Consider the following 20578-nt stretch of genomic DNA (forward strand, 5'->3'; position numbering starts at 1 on the left):
CCGTTCTGTTTTGTTTTTCTTCCTCCCCAGTAATGTCAGTCCTTGAAGGGGTGTGCAACTTACACAATGCAGAAGAAAAAGAAAAAAAAGAAAAAGTATTACAGATCACGGACTCTCCGTTAAGCGAAATGCAGAAACACAATTATATGATTGTAGAGGCTAGAGATTCCCCCACTATATCCATATATATATATATATATAGAGAGAGAGAGAGGGGAATAGTTAAGTAGTAGTAAATAACAAGGATTGCAAGAACAAAAGGACCACCACAATCTCAGCGGAATTCATCAAAATCATCCTTTCACAGTCCCCTCCTATCAAGGAACCTCTTATTCTTTATTTGACTTCACATTCATATTCATATAATAAAACACAGACAGCAATATTCATAGATCTACGCTTCCAATCTCTTTCATAATCTGCAATCACAAGAGAACGGCCCAAATAAGGAAATGCAGCAGAGAGTACATGAACACAATCAAACTCGGCACTAATCGCAATAGCGTCGCCCATAAGAGAAGACACGTCAGACCCCACAAACGGGGTGACATATGATAAAGAAACATCACCGCTACAAATAACATGACCGTTATCCCACTTCGTGCAGTTTTCACATCCTGTCTGCTATTAATTAACATTCGACGCAGTGTTGCAAGACGTGGAAATATAAAATAACCAAGTAACGCCGTACCAACATGATGCACTAGTAATGGAGGATAAAGCATAGATCCCCACGAACCACGACGCAGTTGTGCATAATATGAGACTCCCGTGCGTGGTTCTTCCATAACAAGTAACGAATGTGTAAAACTCACAATAGAGCACTGTGACTCTGGTACGGCAATAGTAGGAGGTACACACAACTTTAAGAAGACAGAGGCGTTTACAGCCAGGGAACCACCACTCCCACTCTCATCTCGTACATAATCATATACCGTATGAAGATGTCTTCGTCCATAACGAACAAAGTCCGCCGCCACCATTGCATGGGCACGTTCCGCCGCGGATGTATTCACATGAAATACAATCTCCGATGCAGGACTCTTCGCTTTACTAGATGTGTGTGAACTATGCAGTAATTTCGCCACAGAGAGTGGTGCGCTTGTGAGAAGAATGGTAGGTCGCTTTGACAACGGCACCTCACCCCCAAGCATATCACGCAAACTATATACAACAAGTTCTAGTTCTAAATGTAGTTCCTCTTCTTTTTCTTGTTGTTGTTGTTGTTGTTGTTGTTGTTGTTGTTTCCCTTTTCTTTGTGTTGTTCCTCCACTGTGCAGTACATGTGAAGATGACTGCCAATGCTGCCAGAGGCGTTGTAAATTCGCCCACGCGGCCGCAGGGCAAATCATCGTAAACCGCCACTCATGAGGCACACGGGCGGCCGCATAAAACGGAACCCGCAGTGGGGCTGCCAGTACACTGTTATCGATTGCTGGTAATTTAGATGGTGGAAAAGACCACAATCCTGTTAGATCTCCCGCGACAAAGTATGTAGTATCCGCTAACAAACAACCACGACACTCTGTCGCAATACCAGGAACAGCAAAGAGAATCTCTTCAATCGTACTGAATGGACGAATAGGTGGGATGTAGTCACTGTCAAGTAAACTATTCTCATCATTGTTATAGTTTCTTAGATCATCTGGATCACGCGGCTCTGCTGGGATACGTACACTAACAAAGGTTTTGTTATAACGATGAATAAACTGGTATCGGCGAATATTCTCCGGGTCAGCCAGTACTGTTGAGAAGAGATAATTCACAAAGTGAGAACGGTAAACACCACCGTGTCTTAGGAAGAGATGATGTGCACTATCCAGACTATGATGCTCTACGACACTAAAACTATTCACAAGAGCCACATTATGCGGTGAACGACGTTTAATTCTTTTCTCTCTTCTACGATGAAGTGTAACATGACCGGCACCTGTATTTACACCATCCCTATTCCAGGTTTCAGAGACTAATGTAGAAGTATCATCATCTTCTCCTCCTTTTCCAAATCTCTCAGTCTCTTCCATTTCCTCACCTACACGATCATTCCATTCATCCCCAATAAGTTCTATGCCTAATTCCATCCCTTTTCGTCTGACGTCAGACTCGCAGATTAGTAAAGGACGATGATTTGCGAATTCCAACCATGGTAATCCTCTTGAAATCTCTTCAACTCCAGGTAATACACGAAGATGCAATCGGGCTAAGGTTGGACATACTTCCACTACAAATGAGACAGATGTTTTCCCCTTGGTATGACTATCTTCTGATAGGACTTCTCGAAGTGTTACGCGTAAAAGTCGTGGAAGTTGTAATTTTCTTTGTAATAATTCACTGTTTTGATTCTCATTATAATCTGCAGGACTAAGCATCTGAAATGATGGACATGGAGCCAATTGCAAGTACAGTTGTTTCTGTGTAGTTGGCGATGTTGAGACTTTCATACCTGCATGCATCTGTTGTAAGCATGGTGCAAGACCTACATCTGGTGGTGAATCTAACTTATCTGTCCAGTTTGGATTGCGTAACTCTTCTAATATGATACGATCTGTTGGAAACGGTTCCAAGTGTGCAAATCTCGTTCCACTAACATTTACTTGAATGAGAGGTACACCACCTTCAACTTCACATTGTTTAATGGCTCCAGGAGTCGCACTCACCGCTGGTGGTACATCTACTATCTCAACACGACCGAATAATACAAGTGATTCTGGGGGTGCCAAAACAGGCATTACAGCAATTCCTGCAGTTCCTGAAATATTTGTTCCACATAACACATCCTTATGTATAGCCGTTCGGAGAAAAAGATTATGTGGTACAGTAAATGAATTGTGACGTGGTAATGTCAAACGTACGGCGGCAATATCTTCGTTAAGGACACCCTTGTAGAGACGCAGAGCTCTCTCAAATTGTTCTTCACGTAAGCCTTTTTTCGGTGAATCCCCAATAAGTTGTTGTTGTTGTTGTTGTTGTTGTTGTTGTTGTTGTTGTTGTTGTTGTTTCTCCTTCCCTTTATGTTGTTTCTGTTCTTCGTGTTCACGCCGCAGTCGCGCAATTTCCTCTAGTTGACTTCTTGTAATACGACGACGTGAGAGTGCCGCCTGCAGATCCGCCCGCAGTCCCGTCACATCAATACCATCACGTGTCCAGCGAAACTCCTGTTGTAGACCCTCCAGTTGCTGCAATATAACTTCCAGTGAAACTAACCGCTGCTCCTTTGGCGGTACTCGCTGTGCCCGCCGACTTCGCAGTGCGGCCTCTGTGTCATCGTGGCGTGGAAGAAGATGATCGACTGAGGCGAAGAGAGGCTCACACTTCACATATGCATCCCGCACTCTTTCCACATACTCCAGCCACTCCTTTGCTGTGTGACCGTCTGAACCATCGGGTCGATTTACTTCAGACCAGAACTGCAGTACATCTGATCCCCGTAATGTCCCACGTGCACACTTTGACAAGAGACTATACCGTTGTTGTTGTTGTTGATCTTCTTCCTCTTCTTCTTGAATGGATATCACCCTATCTTCCTTATTATTTTCTTGTTTCAGCGAGTACGGTGTGGAGTATGTGTAGCCTCCCATCTGCAGTGGCTGGGCGGTATCAAGTCGCAGCACCACAACAGCCGCGCCGGTATCACTAATGTCTAACTCCGACACCACCACATCGGGATCTCCACGCAGAGTTAACATTGGCCGCATCGTCCCAGTCATTCGTGTGAGTGTTACCGGGTTGAGAACCGGCAGGAATGCCACCACTCCATTTCTCTCTCGTTCTCGTATTTCCATTCTAAAATCCATTCCATTATTATTGTTATTACCATTATGATTATTATTATTTCCTTCTGCTGTTTTTGTTTCTCCTCTTTCATGACCATGTCGTCCTGTGTGGGCGCCGCCACTGCTAGTCGGGGTGCCGGCGATCACTTCACTCGTTATAACATCACTGCCATCTAAACAGTCATTTTGCCCCGCATCGCCGCCACTCACCGCACGAAAAAGCGGGCGAGTTAATTCAAACGGCCGCAGGTGTCGTCTCGCAATAACGCGAAATGAGAGACAACGCCCCGCCGCATCCACACGGCGCACATCCTCCCACCGTGCGGTCATCCACCATGGCAGCGAACACCCACGACGGGCGAGTCGCGCCGCACCGGACTTTACAATCTCTTCAAATGCCGTAGGGTGCACGAGACGCACACCGAATGGTGATGCATCCTCGTCTCTTCCACTACTTTGTTTTCTCTTTTCATTTTCGTCTTTTTCTCTTGTTGGTGGTTGGGCAGTAGTAGTCGATCCACTCACTCGCTCCGCGTGTAGGCAGACGGAGAATTGACCACGGCCCGTATAGGCATCACACTCGTGATCTAATGTCGCATTTACAGAGAGAAACGCCGACACCCGCTCAATCTCCACCTGCTGACGTCGAATAAAAGGACAACTCTTCATTCGCATCGGGCCAAATACCCAAAGTGAAGGATGAAGTTCGTACTGTAGACGTGTAACACCAATAGGCAGATTATCCACAATGAGTACCTCAAATCCCATACTATTGCGCTCGCTACTGTTAGATACAACCTCAATATGCAAACGTGGACGACGCAAAGTTAACGGACTTGTTGTCCCAGACGGCTCCACTAACGTCCAACGTTGTGTAGAAGTGGTAGTGGGAATATCAACTGTACTGGATAATGTTACAAGACGATGTGATCGGAGATTATCAGTTAATACAAAAAGTCGTATTGTGTCATAATCTACCAATACACGATGATGCTTGTGTCTTTGCTGTTGTTGTTGTGAAGTATCATTCCTTTGATCCAGGGGAGAAATAGCGTAAATGGCCCATCGAATAGTAACGATACCAAATGGTAATCCTCGTACTTGAGTGCGTGGTTTATTACCGTGATCAAAGCGAATACCGGTAAAATTAGCACCACTTGTCCAAGTTTCATTTGCTGACCTTTGTACTGATACTACTTCCCATTCTCCTATAAAGTTACATGCAATTTCTCGTGGAATTGAAACAGCTTTAAGCACAGCTGTATCCCCACATACGGTTAACTCTTTTTCAATTACCTGAGCATGTGTAACATGTAGTGTTTCTACAAAACTTACATTTGGACAAATATTTGGATAGATTGGATCGGGATGGTGGTGTGCAAACGTGTAAAGCCCAGGAACGCGAATGCCTGTCACTAACACAGTAGCACCACCAGTACCCCGAGCAAGCGCCCGTGGATGTTGTACAAGCGGTAAAATCTGTACAGAATCCATTAGTAATTGAGTTCCCATAGATGTAGGAACTGCCGGTATAACACTGATAACTCGCCAATTGGATGTTCGTCGTCTCATGGGTGCGTCGACGTGTAATACAACACTCTTTCCAACCACCCATCGCATACTTCTCTTTTTTTTACCACCACTATTAGCATTATTATTATTATTATTATTATTATTATTATTATTATTATTATTATTATTATTATTATTATTATTATTATTATTACCATTACCATTTCTACTGGGAACAGAAATTCCATTAGTAGATTTAGTGGATGCTTCTCTAGCATGTGCGGTGGTATTTGTAATGCATGAACCGGTGGCCGTATTATCACTCAACAACACAAATGCTGAAGACGGTGGTGTTGGATACACACGTCGAAGCAAAAAAGTGTCCGTTTGCGTTGTATCTGTCAAGGTGTTATGAACTGTGAGACTACAGTACGTTTCATTAGAAATACTATCAACATCACTATCACTACCACCATTGTGGTGCAAGATAGATAGAGTTGGTGTTCGTTTCTCTACCGTAATACCACCACCACTCGTCGTGCTGCTAAACTTACTCCCACAGGACCATGAAAAGTCAAAGTGATACTTTGTGTTTAACCACGGATGTCGTGAGAAGATAAAAGAGGATTGACAAAACGGGATTACATCTCCTTCACGCACCTGTACAACACCACGAGGATTAACTGCCAGAAGAGAAATATTCCCAGTTCTAGCAGTGCACATACCACGTCGATTAAACTCTGCAGCATCTCGTCTAGGAGCATGTGAGTGTGGAGATAGACCCACCACGTAGAGTAATGGGTAGAGTGAACTATTACTTATACCATGTAGTTCTATCTTACGCATTGCAGCACGTTGAGTGATGGAAAAACGTGCATTGTATTCCATGTCTAGAGCGTAATCACGCCGACTTGTACCATCCATCATAGATTGTTCAAAGTATAGATCATTATTATCGTCCTCATATTCTAGACTAGTAGTTTCTACGTCATTGTTATTTCTGTTGCTGTCTTTCTTTAGATTATATGTAATAGATTCCGTCTCCTCTTCTGAAAGCCGAACGAAGCGACGCAGGAGTAACTGTGTGGTTACGGTGTCTGGAGCATCATTTCTGTTATTATTATTACCTATGTTCATACTGCCACCTACAGGTTCATAGTGGCTTTGTGTGTTTCGCAACTGATGTGCGGCATCATGGGCGTAAGTAAAATATGCCTCAAAGTCCTCCTGTAATCCAGTATAGTTAAACGAATAAACAATAGAGGCATTATATCCAGCAATAGGAAGAACAGGTCTTGCCGTATAGTAACGTCTTATTCCATCCTCACTAATCATACTAGTAGTAGTTGTTGTACTAGTTTCTTCATTTGTATTGTTCACCTTCTCCTCCTCTAGCCACTCAATGTATGGTAGTGTATATACGGCTAATGGTATACTACTACCAATACTACTAATACCACTCATACCCTGTGGAGTTTCTTTGTGAAATAACAACTGCGGTGGTCGTTGACAACGTCGTAGGGAAAAAGTCTGCTTGACAGCACCAAGAAGATTCCGTGCTGTCCATTCAACATCGCACCACTTATGTACTTCTATTCCACACACCATCACTTCTTCCTCTTGATAACTAGATACTTCTCCTTCCTTGCCTTCGTTTGGTTTTTGTTCTTGTTTTACGAGATACGGCAGTTGTGTGGACTCTGCACATGGAGGAAAATACCACTCAATACTTTCATCCTTCCACGCCACACGTGGTGCCTGAAGACGCACACAACTCTTCTCTGTATACACTGGCACAAGTGCTGGCACTATAGGAGGCGCCGGACGTGCGAATACTTTCACCGTGTGTTCCACCATACGTGGTGGGCAGCGGGAGGTGTACGATGTTCCAATATCATCTACTGCAGCCCCGTAGTCTTCTGCAATGTAACGAAGTGTACCTGTTGGTAGTGTTTGCTCCACATTCGGGACGTCTTGCGTGTCTAGTATTAATACCAGGGATTCATCAATGGAGACAATACGCAGTGGTGCGGCTACCTGCCATCGACCCAGTGGAGGTGTCTCTACTCCATGAATATCATTAGTATTATCACTTGTTCTTATTGTTGCTTCTAATGGACGTGGTGGGTGTACGGTGAGTTGTCGTAATTGCATGGGCAACGATACCGTAACGTTTGTAGGCATAGTAGACATACGACGTACTACCAACACCAAATGTGAGTGAAGTTCCACTATTACTACACCCGTTGTGTTTCGTGCGCCCTCTTCTTTTTCTTTTTCTTGCTTTTGTTTTCCTTCTGTTGGTGGAACCACAACAATACGTGCATGCATGGGATCTATATTCTCTCTTGATATAGGTGTAGTAGACGTTTGTACTACAACACGTACAATCCATGATAACTCCGCCACACCACGTCTTCGCATCTCCAACACGGCACTTGTCCCTCTGCTCTCCGCTATTGGACGTATCTGACACGGTCCAATATCCCGTTCCGTACAATTAAAGTATCCTTCCATTATATCATTCTTTCGCTTTCGTTCTTCTTGTTGCTGTTGCTGTTGTTCTATTTGACGACGCTGTTCAGATTCCCACAATGTGGATGGGGTAAACTGCACCGCTAACTGCCGTAACTCCTGCATCGTGGTCAACAGACGCTTTAACGTTAATGCCTCAATTGGAATATCATCATCGCACGCAGTAGTGGGTGATGTCTTTGGCTGCAGTAATAAGGCCTGCAGAGACCACACCTCATGTGTCTCCAGCAGCGTAGGCGTACACACCTCATCCACATCCACAACATAAAAAGAAATATCATTTCGTCCTACAAAGAGAGAATAAACAACATTTCCTTCTTCTTTTTCTTCTTTTTCTCCATTTTGTCCTTTTTGCTTGTGTTCGGCCATGTAGGGATTATTGTCCCTCACCCGCCGCCGTGTCTGTGGTTGTGGTTGATCCTCCAACGGGGTATTCTCCCAATATCCATAATAGCGAGCGGGGGAATCCTGCAGTGGTGGAGACGCTAATGCCTGCTGAACAGTATGAAATGCACGTGTTTCCTGTGATAATCGTAATTGTCGTTTTATACCAAAATGTACTTGCGGGGATTTCCGCCGTACATCCCAATTTCTATCGAATGGCAATCGCATAACAAATGTACCACTTGCCGTTTGTGTGACAGCTCCACGGGTGAGGGCGACCTGTACGGTGTACTCATGGTGTGGTAGGATTGTAACGTAACTGGAGTTTGCATAGTGTAGGGGTAGTAGTGGTTCGTTAGCATCTTTCATTGTGGATGAAATGTGAAAAGACTCATCTAGAACAATACTATTACTATTTATGTTACTACTACTACTACTACTACTACTACTACTAGTAGTAGAAGTTGTATGTTTAGTGTTGGTGTTAGTGGTGTCGGTTACTACCCAATGCACCGCCGTGGCTGCTGGCAATGGTAGGGATACCGCAAATGACACCGCCCATGAATTATCACGTAGTTGTACAATATGAGGACGTTGTGGTTGTTGATATTTATGTTTACTATTACTATCTTTATTATTATTATTATTATTATTATTATTATTATTATTATTATTATTATTATTATTATTATTATTATTATTATTATTATTATTATTATTATTATTAGTTATCCGATCCGTTCCTTCTAGTTGATGCTGATGATGTGTACCACAGTGCGAGCCCAATCCAACAATAGAGATAGGAGGAAGTGTATCTGGCCGTACACGCAGTATAGGCATTACTAATAATGTATGTGGGCATTTACACTTAATGGCTAAATTCGCCACTTTCAGTTGAATCTCCGCAGGCACATCATCTAAATTACTTTCACCCTTTACACCATAACTAGAATGCTGATGTTTTTGTTGTTGATGGGGAAGTAATACACGTTGAATACCTTTTCCCACAGCCCCAGAGATCAGTATTATGACATCACCATCACCATCATTCTGTTCATCTTTATCCTTCTCTGTTAACACATAACTGCTATTGTAGTATCGTTGATGTACCGTATCGGCTATAATAACACGTTCACGGGGAAACATATCCCGTTTTTCCCGCACTGTTAACACCTGAAACGGTGTGGCCTGCAATAAGATGTGCAGAAAGTCATCATACAACTTCTCCTCTCGCAGTAGTTTTCCATCAAACTTATACCCACAGTAGAGACTCATCTTTAGTGTGAGATTGGCGGCGATGAGAAAACTCGCTGGCGTGAGAACTTTTGGATTTGTGAAACTTCCCGTCACCCACACCATTGAAGACCGCGGACAGCCGTGTTCGGCGGTGCAGGAGGAGTTCATGCGATACGGCCAGACTGCAGGAGTTAATTGTACATCTGTCTGTCTATTCCGCAGTCGTTTATTTAATGTGGAAAGATTCTCTGATGGGAATAGGGATGATGGGACGGTGTTGTGAATATCTGTTCTTGGCGTTGTGGTTTCTTTTATGTTTTCTTCTTTTTCAATGATTCCAGTCGTTTGTGATTCGGCTTTTATAACACACACGGAAAAGGTGAGGAGTATGAGAATGAGAATAAGACTGAGATGCCACAAGAGTGAGACTACCGTACGATGACGGAATGGATATCGTTCTCGTAGAGGCGTTAGAAAGAACATTGAATTTCTTTTTTTTCTCTTTTCTTTTCTAAGGCAGTGTGGAATCACTAATTACTTTCTTTTCGTTTTTTTTTTTCTTTGTTGTTGTTGTGTATTATTATATATTTACTTTCGACTCTTTTTTCTTTCTTATTTCTGTGGTTATATATATATATATATATATATATATATATATATATATATAAAGGTTCTTTTTCTATGTACTCTCTCTTTTCTCTTAATGTGTAAACGTTACGCTTCTATCTATATTTACCCTTTGCCCTATGGAAAGGGGCGTTAAAATAGTGAATACAAACAAACAAACAAACAAACAAAAAAAACCCCTACAAATTAAAGAAAAGAAAGAAAAAAGGGGAATAGAGTAAGATAAGAGGAAAACAATAACAACAACCAATAACAATAACAGTAAGAAGAATAGGAACAATAATACGAGAAACAAACACAAAAGGAAGAAGAACATATATACAGTAAAGTAAGTAAAGGAAAAGAAACGATCAGAGTAAAGTAATTAAAAAAAGAGAAAAACAATTCGTTTTTTTTAAACACGTAAAAACACAAAATTTTGTGATTTATTGTATCAAAAAAAACAAAGGAGGGGGAATAACAACAATAATAGTACTAGGGGTAATAATAGTAAAAATAAAAAAAAAAAACAGGGTCTTTTCAAGATTCCGCTCGGTAGATAAGAAGAAATGAAGGAGAAATAAGAAATAAAAAGAACTTATTCGTTGATGCTGCCATTCATGTTTGATGCCGAGATAGATAGAGAGATACACCTAATACTAAGAGAAGCAATGACATTCATTTTCACACTTGAGAGGATATACTCATATATATATATATATATATATATATATATAATATCATAAATAGTATATATTATATATAACGTGTAAAAATGACACGTCCTGCTTCATTTTCAAAATGGAATGCATGAAAAACAAACAAAGAAAGAAAGAAAAAAGAGTGATTAAATCATCTTCCGCTATATTACTCTTGTCATTGTTCACGTACATTTGTAAAATCATAGACAAAGTAAAGGAGAGCAAAAGAAAACAGAAAGGAGGGGGAGAAAAGGAACATTTCAAAGATTCCCTTGCAAGAAAAAAATATACCCATATGATTCCCATATAGGTATATATATATATAATTATTAATATTGAATATAAATATATAGTTATTTATATGCTTATTTTCCAAAACAAAAAAAAATTTCTCTCCCCTCCCTTCCCATAGACACACATAATTCTCATCTCTGTCTCTGTCTTATTTATGTATATATATATCTTCATTTCTCTCTTTTTCCTTCTCCACGCATACATATACAAAAAGATGCCTAATAATAATAATAATAATAATAATAATAATAATAATAATAATAATAATAATAATAATAATAATAATAATAATAATAAATACAATTTCCAATAAAAGCATCATAAATGAGGAATATAAGTCCATATACACAAATATATATATATGTATACATATGTAATATATGTATAAATATCAATACAAAAAGATCTTCACTCCTCTCTTCTTTCTTTCTCTCTAGTTAGCGGGGGATAAGCAGAAAGAAGAGCAGTTCCAAAAACGTCATTGTAACAAAAGAAAAAAAAGAGAAATCCATAAGAATGGTGCCAGCAAAAAAAACAAAAAAAAGGGGGTGATTGAAGCAACAACAACAATATATATATATATATATATATATATATATATATATATATATTATTATTATTATTATTATTATTATTATTATTATTATTATTATTATTATTATTATTATTATTATTATTATTATTATTATTAGTAGTAGTAGTAGTAGTAGTAGTAGTAGTAGTAGTAGTAGTAGTAGTATTATAAAAAAACGAGCAAGAAACAAAAAAACTCTCTTATTTTTGAGGGGTGAATACAAGAAGTGGTTGTATGGAACTCATTACCAATAGACACTTCCCATTCCACTTTTTTTTTTAATCCTCTTTTTTTTGTTGTTGATTTGATTGTTGTGCGGTAGTGGAAATAAAAGAAACAGAGAAGCAAAAAAAAACAATATGGAGAAAAGGGAATTAGCTCTCGTACTCTTATTATCACTATTCTTAAATCTCTTTTGTATTCACTGTAAGAATATAAACAAACAAAACAAACAAACAAAAAAAAAATGGAAATACCCCCAAGAGAGAACAGTAAGAAAGAGAAACATATAAGAAAGAAAAAAAAAGACCGCACACTTATTCGGTCAAATTTCATTTTTTTTTTTTTTTTTTTTCGAAACCTCAAGCAAATGAACTTGGAAGAAGATAAAAAGGAATCAAACACTGAAAGGGAGTTTCCCCCAGTGTCTACGGTCTCCCTCTTATCATCCGTCTGCACTTCCTCTTACTTTTCTTCATTATTTCATTTACTTATTTTTATTTTATTTTATTTTATTTTTTCGTATCTTCGCTCTCTTTGAAGGGAGGGGAACTCCCACATATACACAAGGCAAAGCAACACACAGAGACATATATATATATATATATATATATATATATAAACGAACATATTATTCCTAGAACACATAACTCTCCTGAAAGAGAGATAGATAGAGAGTGAGAGAGGGAGAGCAATGCATTAGAAAAAAACAGAAACGAGAAAACCCAAAAAAAAAAAGAATATGAAAGAAAACCGCTCTGTTTGTTTCTGTTTCTTTATCTTTCACTTCGCTTTTTTCCTTTTTCTTCTGTTTTTTTTATTATTGTTCCTTTTTTTTTTTGCCTCTGGTTCAATTCTTTTTGTTTTTTTTTCTCCTTTTTCTTCTCTTCTTTTGTGTACGTGTAGCAGATGGGGAAGGGACCGCAATATAATTCCTGTATCGTTAGCCGCTCATCACTGTATATTTTTTTTTCTCTTTTTTATTTACTCCTTTCTATAATTACTCTTCTACACTTCTTTTCAGCAGCTACTGTGTGTTTGTAGCTGTATTCCTATCTTTTTCGCACTCTTACTTTTTTTTAACCTTTCTTTCGTTCTTTCCTTCTTTCTTTCTCCCAAAAGAGATATATGTATATGTATATATATACCAACACATATATATATATATATAAGCAGATACATAACGACCCAATTATAATGTAGTACACCACGTTAAAAAGACGAGGATCCTTATTATATATATATATATATATATATTTCTCCTCTTTTCTCCTTCTCTCTCTTTATTATTATGATGATTCCTCTTCTGGCAAGACCTCCTCCAACTGATTATCCGAGCATGTGATCCATTCATGCTGCAGTAACTCCTCGGCTGTTGCCCGATGCGCCGGATTTCGCTCAAAACACCTTACGAAAAAACCGTATAAACTCTTCGGACACTTCTCCGGTACCCCTGTTGGCATTGTTTTGCTTTTGGATATGTGATACATAATTTGAAAGGCATTCGCGTTGCCTTTAAGCGCCCACGGCTGTCGGCCAAGAAGTTCGAGCACCAGACAACCCACAGCCCATATATCGGCCGGTTTACCATATCCATGGTTGTTGTTGTTTGCCCCATTCCTATTCGCATTGCCATTGCTGTTATTATTATTATTATTATTATTATTATTATTATTATTATTGGTAGCATCTGTGCCGTTGAGTACTTCTGGTGCCATAAAGAGTGGAGTTCCCACCATTGTTTGATACCCCGCCCCCCGATCTGCACAACTGTCCTGCTGCAGTGTGGCTGTACCAATACGTTTGCTGCAGCCAAAGTCGGCGAGTTTCGCCTCGCCAAGGGCAGAGATGAGAACATTATCGCTCTTTAAATCACGGTGTACAACATTCATTGAGTGTAGATAATTCAATCCCTCTAATATCTGTCGTGCATATGTGCGAACGAGGGAAATAGAGAAACGTTCCTTTGCCCGTTCAAACTTACGTCGTAGATGGGAGAGACTTCCACCATGGCAATGTTCAAGAAATATCTCCAATTCTCTTGCCCCACTTGGGAGTATCTTTGTTTGACAACCGTAATAAGCAACAATGTTCTTATGCTTTAGCGAACGCATGAGGTTTATCTCCCGTTGAATGACTTTTACTTCTTCTGCATCCTCGTCAAGTGGAATCTCCTGCACTTTAACTGCCATAATCTTTCCCTCACTTGTAATTCCCTCATACACGGCACCGGAGGAACCTTTACCGAGAAGACACATTTTACTCCACTGCACCTCCTCATCCTCACGAAAGCCTATCGTTTGCGCCAAACCACACACTGTATGGTTAAACTGTGCTGAAATATTACTGCAGTCTCGCATTAACATCTCACTTGGACCCACACTTCCATTATCAACGGATGTTAAATCGGGTGGAATGAAGGATTGGTGCACACGTGGTAAGGCTGGAGGCGAGGATGTGGATGGACATTGCAATGGCATTTGTCCTGAGGCATCACTGTGGACAAGGGAGTATTGGATACGCATTTTTTCCTCCTTTTGCCGTGTTCTGTAGGAATCGCGAACATACAATCGAAGTACCGTACTGCTGCTGCGGTCTACATCATCATTAAGAAGTGGCGATGCATACATGGGCGAACCCGATCGTGATGGCAAGGCGCTACCCAACAACGTCTCGCGTGCAGAGAAACGTCGTTTTCCTTCCTTTCCATCAGACTCAGATGATGCCTGAACAGGTGTAGTAGAGGGCGGTGACTTTGGTGGTATTCCCCCACTACTCTTAGAGCGTTCCTGCTGTAGAGATTGGAGAAAATTCCGCACGAGGTTTTTAAAGTCCTGTGGGACGTCAATATCAACATGATCACCAGCAGCATCGATACAGTACATATCAAAGTCTCTGATGTGGGAGTATGAAAAACGCCGCATGATTTCTTTTACAAAGGCCTTGAATTTTGTTGATTGCGTAATGAACATAACCTTGACATTACGATCCCCTTCTCGTGAGACTTTAACCGTAATTTGCTCCATCACACGACGTGTAAGACGAGACCGCGATCTTCTATCAGTTTCATCCTCATCCTCTGTATCATCATCTTCTTCTTCTTCCTCTTCTTCTTCTTCTTCATCTTCTTCTTCTTCCTCGTCATCATCATCCTCATCATCCTCTTCACCACTTCCGTCATAATCGCTGCTAATTTCATATTCGTCCGCATCATCATCAACCTCATCATCGACAATAACATCCCCATCATCGCCATCACGGTATGATGCTGCAGTAGATACACTCTTTTGACGTCCGTTGGTCATCTTTTTGCTGCAGCTAGCAATACTGTTATTATTGCTATTGCTACGATAGCTACAACAACTGCAGCTGCTGGAGTTGCTCTTACAACCCATTGGACCGGCCGATTCACTTCTCTGCAGAGAATTGCCTGAGCGGCCCTGCGGTTTCCCTCCACCCGCAATCGATGATGGCCGTTGTGGTTCACGCATGGGAAGTGGCAACAACGGCACATGATCCGCTTTCTCAAGATCCTCAACTATAGGTTTATCAACTCCACGTACTGGTACTGCTGTAGACCCTCCACCACCGATACTGGGAAGCTGTTGTATCTGTTCACGTAATTTTGACTCTCTTGGTTGTTTGGGCAAATGTGGTGGTGTCTTCTTTTGCGACTGACGATTGCGTAGAGGCACTGGAAGAAAACCTCCAGCATTCTCAGTCCGTTCCAAGTCCTCTACTACTGTTGTTTCATCTACATTATTCCTAGTAGTATTAGTAGTGGTAGTAGTACCTCCTGTAAGACTACCATGACAATTTTTTTCATCTTTTCCCGCCATCTTTTTTGACTCATTTGACGGTAATGAGACTGATGATGCTATACTCAACTTCTGCCCTGTGGAGCATTTCTTTGCGGAAACTGGTTTAGCGTTTGCCGGACTTGACTTGGGATGTGGTTTTGTAGAAGCTACTACTGTGGCATTCATAGATATTAATGGAGTCGTTTTGGTAGCTGGACTCGGTAACGTTGGTGAAACATTTGCAGCGCATTTACTTTCTTTCTTTGTGGTACTTACTTTTTTTTTCTCATCTGTTACAACCCGCTTTGTACTGGATGTGCGTTTGGCCGCTACTGCCGGTTTCCCTCCTATCATTTTGTTGTTATTCGTTTTCTTCTTCCTTGTTGTGCTGGTTGTTGTTTTTTTTTTCTTTTTTTCTTTGTTTGTTCTTCTTCTGCGTCTTCTTCTTTTGTGGTTGTGGTGGTGGTGGTTGTTCCTACCACCTCCCTGCCCTGTCAGTTGATAACGCAGTTTACCCAAAGGGAAACGGAGAGCTATTTTAGGATAAGGAATAATAATAATAATAATAATAATAATAATAATAATAATAATAATAATAATAATAATAATAATAATAATAATAATAAGAAAGAAAGAAGGAAAGAAAGAAAAAATGTATATATGTAAGAGTAGGATTCACGTAATGCAGGACAAAAGAAAAAAACAAATGGCATCCATGTAAAAGTGGAAAAACACAACAAGAACAGAAACAAAAATAAATAAATAAAATGATGAAATAATAAAAAATAAAATAAAATACAAAAACAAAATTGACTGAATTAACTTATAAGTCAAAGTTTGTGGTACAAAAATCTAGCAAAGGCCTAAACGAAATCTAGTTAGGCGTGATGGCAATGGGACAAAACAAAATGGAAATACGTACATTGCATTACAGGCATACAAACTTACTCAAAATCATATAAACAAAATATACAAGAAGGACATCATATATATATATATATATATATATATATATATTTCGCTATGTGGGATATTTATGTTCCATTTTTTTCCTATTTTTCGTCTAGTTAAATACAGTCTTATCTCTACAGTATCTATTGCGAAGTTAAAGGAAGATAATGCATCTTTCCCCTTTATTTCTTTTAAGGTTATTCTGTCTACAAGATAGAATCAAAAAGCAGAAACAACTCTAGCGTACAGGTTTCCTTTTTTCCCCTTATTTTCACATTGTTTTTTTTTTTCTTTCTCGTTGTCCCCCAACCTCCTCTTTCTGATTATAATAACAGTGATAATAACAATAATAATAGGAATAGTTTGTAGTTTCATTTTTCATTCACCATTTCCCCCTCCTCCGGCATTGCCACTCTTCTTCTCCCAGTTAATATTCTCACTCACAGATTCACAGAGAGACAAAGCAAGAGAGATAAAGGGGGATCAACTAGGGTCAAAGGGGTCAGTCCCCCTCTATTTATCTCACAATGACTGGGCAATGAGTTTCTCTATTGTCCGCACAGCATTTCAAGAAGAAGAAGGGTCAGCAGCAACAATAGTAGCAGTATTAATAGTAGTAGTAGTAATCTGTTTACCAGCGACAATTCCCTCTTCATTCAGTCGAGAAGGTGATCGGTTTCGCAGAGAAGGCTGACGAAGGCTGCCGACGGCTTGACCAGTCATATCTGTAGATGTTCCCGAGATTGGTGAGTCCTCTTTTTCATTGTTTCTCGCTTCGCCCGTTAAATACTGCCCTTCTTCTTCTTCTTGTTGTTTTCCTGCCTTATTGTTCGTGCGAATAGCCTCAGAAGCCGGCGGTGTGGGCGCCACAGAAATGGAGGCATCCTGAAAATGCATATCAAGAAGTGTGGCCTCCATCATCGTGGTCATTGTATTCACACTGCGAAACGAGAAAGCACCGTCCTCGTTAAGACTGAAACCGAGATCCATTGTCTCAGGGCGAGCAGGGGCTCCACTCTTCCTTCTTTCTTCCTCATTATTATTATTAATATTATTATTATTATTATTATTATTATTATTATTATTATTATTATTATTATTATTATTATTATTATTATTATCACCATTGAAACTCTTTTGATTGATACTGTCGCTTATATCACTGCCAGCCAAAGGGGTATCATTGAAATGCCCCAGTGGTACCCACTCTGTTGCAGTATTAGCAGTATTAGTATTATTATTATTAGTAGTAGTAGTAGTAATAGTCTCTTGATCAACGGTAAGAGGAGACCATGATTGAAACACAGTTGTGTCAGGCAACCCTGTGGTAGACACCTTTTCTCGTGTCAATGCATTGGTGTTATGTGGGTCTGAAAAAACTTGTCCATTCCCAGACAAACGCCATAAACTGCCGCTATGGCTCGTGTTGGTTGGTGTAGTTGTTGTGGTGGAGTTGTTAATCCCATTGTTGTTGCTGTGGCCCAACACACCGCGGGAGAGTGGAAGTCCACCAGTAATACTTGATCGTCGTCCACAGAACGTAGTAGAGAATTGCAAGGAGGAGGAGGCGGTAGCAGCAGATCCCACAATAGCTGTTGGTATTACACCTTGCGTATTTAAATACCGTGGTTTTGGCTTTTGTGTTTTTGGTGTGTTATTATTAGTATTATCATTAGTTGCTGAGGACTTTGGTGTGTCGCTCTGCTGAAGAGATCCGTCAAGTGTGAGTGGACAACCCTTTGGGAGATCTGCGTGATTCACACTTCCCACAGGTGGACGAAACGACATACTGCCTGACATGAGTGAAACATTCATCCGCCATGAGACGTCTGATGCGGAGTGAAGAGAAGATGCGGGTCGTGAAGGACTGTCTTCTCGCTGCGGCATAGCAGAAGTACAGGAAATGTTATTGTTATCATTATGGTTATTTCTGTTATTCCTGCCGTCCTCAGCAAGTCCGATATAATTGTATAGACTACCATCTGTGCTCATCGTATTAGCCGCATTGCTTGCTGTGGAGATTCGCTGATGTCGTGAAGGACTGCGGGCACGTTCGGGTGGTGATAAGAGAGGAGTTGTGTTAACAGGCGGCACTGGGACTGGACTTCCTCCATTATTATTATTATTATTATTATTATTATTATTATTATTATTATTATTATTATTATTATTATTATTGGGTGAAAGTGAAAGAAGTTGTACACGTTTCCATAGACTTTTATTATCCTTTCCGGTGTTGGTTGGAGGTTCTGCCACAAGTGATTCCTCCTCTTTACTCTTCCTTGTCTTATTCTCCTCCTTATTCTCTCTTGTGATTTTAGAACAGTCCTCTTGTGTATGGACGGTATTATTATTATTATTATTATTATTATTATTATTATTATTATTATTATTATTATTATTATTATTATTATTATTATTATTATTATTATTATTATTATTATTATTCCTTATTGGAGTTGTGTTGACTGGGATTGGATCAGCAATGGAGGGTGACATGGAGTGTATCTGCCGCATCGCACTTTGTCCCAGCATTACTGTCTGCCCCATTACACTGCTGTCCCAACGCAGAGAAACATCACTGAGGCCTGTTCCCAACATGGACTGTGCGGCAGATCGTCGAGTACTGCTGTCGTCCATTACTGTTTCCTCCCGCAGAGAACACTCCTCACCACATCCCATCAGTGTATCAGTATTATTATTATTATTATTATTATTACTATTATTATTATTATTATTATTATTATTATTATTATTATTAACAATACTATTATTATTATTATTAATAGCAGTAGTATTAGCAGTAGTATTAACAGTAGTAGATGTAGCCACAGGAGATGATGTGGGTACCCGCAGCGGTAATGGAGATTCCGTATTGGTGAAATTATTATCTTTACCGTAATTATAATCATATCCGTCAGGTCGCTTAGCCAGCGGTGACATATCTGTTGCCGTAGCACCAAACAGTACAGTTGCCGTCAACTCACACTCTGCCGTAGTGGAATTTAAAACAGAATTGGTATTATTATTATTATTATTATTATTATTATTATTATTGGCATCGGTTAAGAGTTTCGATCCAGTTGTTGCCGCGAGGGCCGCGCTTCCACCATCAGATCCACTCATATTTTCTCCGAGTAGTAATATAGAGTATTTAGTACAGTAATTATAATAACAATAATAATAATGTTTCGTATTACTATTAACCCTTTCCTCTCTCTGTTGGTTAATCCAAGAAGAAACGGCCTTCTGTTCTGGGGATGAGTCACAATAATGTTGAAAAGGGAAATGAACCCCGCAATTCCTTTTTCCTTCTCGTGTTTTTTTTTTCTGTTTATTTCTCTCTTTTCTTTTGTTCTTCTACTTTTCTAGTGAAGTGCACAGTAAATATAATGGGAAACCCTTTCTTTTTTGTCTTCCTTGGTGTTCTCTAGTATTATTCTTTTTCTTCTTCTCGTCTAACTTTTTTATTTACTGTCCTTACTGTAAGAACGAAAAACAGCTGATACAAACATTGTGAAACATAAATATTTAATATAAAACAAGAAGAACAGAAAGAAAAAGAAGGCAGTAGGTAAGAAGACATAAATAAACAATATATAAATAAATATATATATATATATATATATATATATATATATATATATATATGGCATTCCTGTTATTTATGTATAAAAATAAAATAAATATATCAATGCATGCGCATAAAACAACCAATAAAACTGTGATAACCCATAAAAAAAAGAAAAAGAGAAAAAAGAGAGTATATGGATCCTCTGTTTTTCTACGTGTTGAGTTTCACTTCCGTTTTCAAACATCCTTCCAAGTCTTGTGACTTCAAGACAAGCTGGTATAAGGGACAGCAACAACAACAACAATAATAAGAGCAATTATGCTTAAAACCATATCTAGCGTGGTCCTCACTAACTCTTTTTCCTTACTTTTTATTTCTTTCCTTCTAAACGTATATATGCATACATATATATATATATA

At 39.5% G+C, this 20578-nt stretch overlaps 3 protein-coding genes across 3 annotated transcripts; all 3 read right to left on the minus strand.

Moving 5' to 3' along the window:
- Positions 1-425: 425 nt before the first annotated feature.
- On the minus strand, positions 426-9923 carry LSM04_008635 (uncharacterized protein; the record flags this gene model as incomplete). The annotated part of the gene is made up of 1 exon (XM_067337685.1): positions 426-9923. One exon carries the CDS (start codon positions 9921-9923, stop codon positions 426-428), a length of 9498 nt encoding a protein of 3165 aa, XP_067192966.1.
- A 3200-nt stretch (positions 9924-13123) lies between these two features.
- On the minus strand, positions 13124-15988 carry LSM04_000753 (Protein kinase domain; the record flags this gene model as incomplete). The annotated part of the gene is made up of 1 exon (XM_067337686.1): positions 13124-15988. The coding sequence occupies one exon, from the start codon at positions 15986-15988 to the stop codon at positions 13124-13126; it is 2865 nt and encodes a 954-aa protein (XP_067192814.1).
- A 1164-nt stretch (positions 15989-17152) lies between these two features.
- On the minus strand, positions 17153-19711 carry LSM04_000784 (uncharacterized protein; the record flags this gene model as incomplete). The annotated part of the gene is made up of 1 exon (XM_067337687.1): positions 17153-19711. One exon carries the CDS (start codon positions 19709-19711, stop codon positions 17153-17155), a length of 2559 nt encoding a protein of 852 aa, XP_067192816.1.
- Positions 19712-20578: the final 867 nt, after the last annotated feature.

The sequence above is a fragment of the Trypanosoma melophagium genome, assembly GCF_022059095.1.
Source record: "Trypanosoma melophagium isolate St. Kilda chromosome Unknown ctg19segment0, whole genome shotgun sequence".
Taxonomy (NCBI): domain Eukaryota; phylum Euglenozoa; class Kinetoplastea; order Trypanosomatida; family Trypanosomatidae; genus Trypanosoma; species Trypanosoma melophagium.